Source organism: Balaenoptera musculus, chromosome 13, assembly GCF_009873245.2.
Source record: "Balaenoptera musculus isolate JJ_BM4_2016_0621 chromosome 13, mBalMus1.pri.v3, whole genome shotgun sequence".
Classification (NCBI taxonomy): domain Eukaryota; kingdom Metazoa; phylum Chordata; class Mammalia; order Artiodactyla; family Balaenopteridae; genus Balaenoptera; species Balaenoptera musculus.
Genome location: NC_045797.1, coordinates 13,282,636 through 13,286,854, shown reverse-complemented (window position 1 = coordinate 13,286,854; position 4,219 = coordinate 13,282,636). Strand labels below are relative to the sequence as shown.

Here is a 4,219-nt window from a genome sequence, read left to right as displayed (position 1 = left end):
GTCCCTGGACCCATTTGAGCCTGTGACCCTGACATACAGTGATGAACAAACACACATGGTCCATGCCCTCACAGGGCTCACAGGTATGATCCCAGAACAGAGTGAGCTGGATTTCTCTCCAGAGAAACCTGTCAAAGTTTGCCGGGTTGTGGAAAGAGTTACCTACTTACTGCATCCACGCTACTCCAAGTGTGGTCAGTGGACCGCAAGCTCAGCCGGGAGCTTCGGAGAAATGCGGAGTCTCAGTTCTTGCCCCAGACCTACTGCCTTGGAATCTGCATTTTCCACAAGATTTCAGGTGTCCATAGTCAAGTCTGGGAAGCGGGGGGTCTATACCTCGGAGCCTTCCCGGGGGTAGATGAGGCTGTTGACCATGCTGAAGTTGTAGAAAGGGGTGCTGAAGGGGCTGCTTGGTCCCCCGCTGGTGCTGGCAGGGAAGGGGCTGTAGTAGGAAGACCTCTGGCTGCTGCCATTGCTGGTGCTGTGACTCAGCTGCAAGGTGTCTGGCGAGGCCTCCGGGACGGAGCTGGGGGGGAACGCGCCGCCCGAGGGCACCTGGGTCCCCTGGATCCCTAGGGGGCGGCCGCCGGGGAGCGCTCGCTGGGTGCTCCCGCTGCTGTTGACACTTAGTGTGGTGCTGAGGCTGCTGAAGAAGCTGTTCAGGCAAGGGGTGGAGGAGAGCACGGACCCTCCCGGGGAGGAGGCGGTACTCTTGGTGCCCTCGGGAGGCTCTGGGGACTGAGAGGGCCTCAGCAACGCCGGGGAGCTGTCTCCTTCCGCCTTCCCACCCACTCCAGACCCCGGGCCCGGGGAGAGCCCTTCTTCTGATTTCGAGGTCCCCACGGCCACCGTAGGGGTGCTGCTGGCTTCCGAGCGGCGCTTTCGCTTCCGACGGAAGTTCCCGTTGTCAAACATTTTCTCACAGTTTGGATCCAGGGTCCAGTAATTACCTTTCCCTATGGAGATGAGAAAGAAAGCTGAGTTAGGGGAGGACGCAGTTCAGGCATCAGATCTGAGAGGGGGCGGGTGGGCAGGCTCTCGTGAAACTCCGACAGAGATGCTCAAACCACTCTGCTGTTTAAATGCATCCTTTTGTGGGAGATGGCACTAACTGAGCCTCATTTATCTATAAAGATAGGGCTAAGAACAGTACACCTCACAGGTTGGCTGAGAGGGTTAAATGATAGATCTCCACAAAGTAGCCACACCATAGTGAGTGAGTGAAAAAACAGTATCTGTTATCACTGGCTGAAAGGATGCAATACTTGCCCCCCAAAAAATACTCCACTGGAAAAAGGCAACCTCCAATACCCAATCCTCTGCCTTGCCGAACAAAATCAGGTTATTACTGGGGAATTGACTGGTTTAACAACGCCTTGGATGGCATATATTTGGAATACAAGGAGGCTCCACACCCCTTCCTTGCCTAGGGCAGGAGGCACCCCTGCATGTCTTCCAAGCTTTTCCTCCACCCGGCCAATCTCAGAGATCAGGGCCCCATTTAATGCATGCAATGCTAGTCTTCTGCTTAGAAAATTTCCCTCACTTTTGAGCACAATGGAAGTAAAAAAGATCTATCGTCTTGGAGGATTTCATCTCCCAACAGCTTTTTTCACTTCTGGTAAAAAGAATCTTTGGCATTTGCAAATACTGTAAAGCGCTTATCCTGTAGTGAGTTCTCCGCATGGATAACTTCAGTTACTCCTCACAGCTCTTTGGAGACAGGCAGTATTATGGTCTCCATTTTTCAGATGGGGAAACTGAGGTGCAGATTGGTCAGCAACCTGTCGTCTTTCCAGGTAGCAACGGTAGGGCCAGGATTTAAGCAGGTTGGCTCTAGACTCAGCATTCTTAACTACTGGCACACACTCCCCCATATCCATTACCTCCACCTACACCTTTTCTGCAAGTAGTTGCAGAAAAAAAACTTATTCACATATCTACCATCTAAATAACAATACCTGCATCTATCAGTATATTTATGCTGTGTCACCTTGGTACCAAAAGCTTTTTTTTTTTTTTTTTTTGGCCACGCCGTGCGGCATGCTGGATCTGAGTTCCCTGGATCAGGGATCAAACCTGTGCCCCTGCAGTGGAAGCTCGTTGTCTTAACCACTGGACCTCCAGGGAAGTCCTAGTACCAAAAGCTTTGATAAGACACTGGCTAGAGATCCTCGACCTTTTTAGAAAGTCGAGGAGTATATATGACAATTGACATGATCTTCTCAGGTGATTTAGAAGCCAAATCTGGAAGATGTATCTTCTAGAACTACATGCTCTGTCCAGTACAGTAACCACTAGCCAACGTGGCTGCTGAGCACTTGAAAAGTGGCTAGTCCCAAGTGAGATGTGGTGTAAAACACACACATAGGATTTTGAAGACTTAGTACCAAAAGAATAATGGAAAGTAGCTCACTGATAATTTTTTATATTTGTTATATGTTGAAACGATATTTCAGCTTACTTTAAAAATTAAAAAACATTTTCACCGGCTTCTTTTCACTTTTTTCACGTGGCTACAAGACAATTCACAACCACGTGTGGGTTGTACTGTATTTCAATTGGAAAGCACTGCTCTGGAATGACTTTAGGTACAAATACTCCAGAGCATTCACATAATTTACACAAAATCCTGGATCTCTGTAGAGGGCAGCTGAAACAGTTTTCTCTTCTCTTTTTCCTATCACGACTCTCCCGTCACACCCTTAGTCCTGGGCTCCTTCTGAAAACCTCAGGTAAGATTCTGTTTCTCTCATTTTTGAGCTTTTCTCCACCTCGCTCCTCAAGTAAGAGGGAAACCACTACCACGCCATGGTAACACAGCCCTCCTCACCCCCGGGGTTAGATCCGAACGAAGCAAACTGGGGGTTTTCATTTTTACATTTCTAAATACATAAAGCTTCCCAAACCACAATCTTCAGGACCCAGCTCAAGCTCCCTGATCCCTCGACCCCCGTCTCGCGATGCCCGTGCCACCATCCTCGAATCATCTCTTAAGGTAGGGACAGTACGTGTCCCACGAAGGGCACAGTGAGTCTCTCTGGAACCCGAGGCAGGAGGAAGTACATCTACGGACAGCGTGTTCCAACTCCCGGTCTCTCCCCACCTCTCTCGTGAAATGTAGTGGGATTCTCAGCTCATCTGAATCTTTATAGCCATCCCTTATCTGAGAGCCCACCCGTGTTCTTATTCTTAATACACCTCCCTGCAACTCGACCCGCCCTTCCAACGGCCTGATGAACATCACCCAGGGGCGGCTCTCTGCTTGAGGATTCAGGTTCTTTACCTTTATCCCTAACTGGCCAGTCTCTGCGTGTGTGTGTGTGTGTGTGTGAGTTGGGGCGAGGGGGGGAGGGGTAAGGGACCGGCCGGGAAGCACCTGTCCGCCCTCACCTGGGTCGTCCTCGTCGCGGGGCACCTTCTTGAAGCAGTCGTTCAGCGACAGGTTGTGGCGGATGGAGTTCTGCCAGCCGGCCTTGCTGCGCTGGTAGAAGGGGAAGCTGTCGGCCACGAACTGGTAGATATGGCTGAGCGTGAGCTTGCGCTCGGGCGCACTCTGGATGGCCATGGCGATGAGCGCCGAGTACGAGTAGGGCGGCCGCACCATCTTCATCAGGTCCTCGCGGCTGGCCATGGACAGCCAGCTCAGCTCCCCGGGCGCCGCGGGCCCGGCGGGCGAGGCGGGCGCTGCGGGCGCGGGCTGCGCGAAGGGCCGCTGCGCGCAGGCGAAGGTGCCGGCGGCGGTCGGCGGCTGCAGGAAGGGCCCGGGCGCGCCCCCGGGGGGCGGCGGCGGCGGCGGCGGCGGGGCGCCCAGGTACGCGGCGGCGGCGGCAGGGGGACCGCCCACGGCCGGCCCGTTGAGCCACAGGTAGGGGTTGGCGGCTCCGGCCGGCGGCGCGGCATAGTCGGCCAGACCGTAGGGCGCCCGGGCGGCCGGGGGGGCGCCCGGGGCGGCGGCAGTCGGGGACAGGCCGGGCTGCGAGTACACGCCGAAGTTGTCGCCGCAGTAGAGAGCCATGTCGGCGACCGTCGGCGGGTGCGGCGCGGCGGCGGCGGCGAGGGGCGAGCGGGGCTGATCTCGCCGCTCGGGCGAGAGCATCCCTTTGGGGGCCAACCCTGCGGCCCCGCCTCGGCCCTGGCTCGGCGACCGATGTTCTGGGCGGGAGAGGGTGCGCGCCGAGCGCCGACAGGCCGGCTTCTTATAACCGTCGGCGGCGCG

At 55.3% G+C, this 4,219-nt stretch overlaps 1 protein-coding gene across 1 annotated transcript; it reads right to left on the bottom strand.

Annotated features, from left to right (window-relative positions):
* Positions 1-330: 330 nt before the first annotated feature.
* Positions 331-4,018, bottom strand: FOXI3 (forkhead box I3). The gene is made up of 2 exons (XM_036874030.1): positions 3,394-4,018; positions 331-956 (listed from the first exon to the last, which is right to left on the bottom strand). The coding sequence occupies exons 1-2, from the start codon at positions 4,016-4,018 to the stop codon at positions 331-333; spliced, it is 1,251 nt and encodes a 416-aa protein (XP_036729925.1).
* Positions 4,019-4,219: the final 201 nt, after the last annotated feature.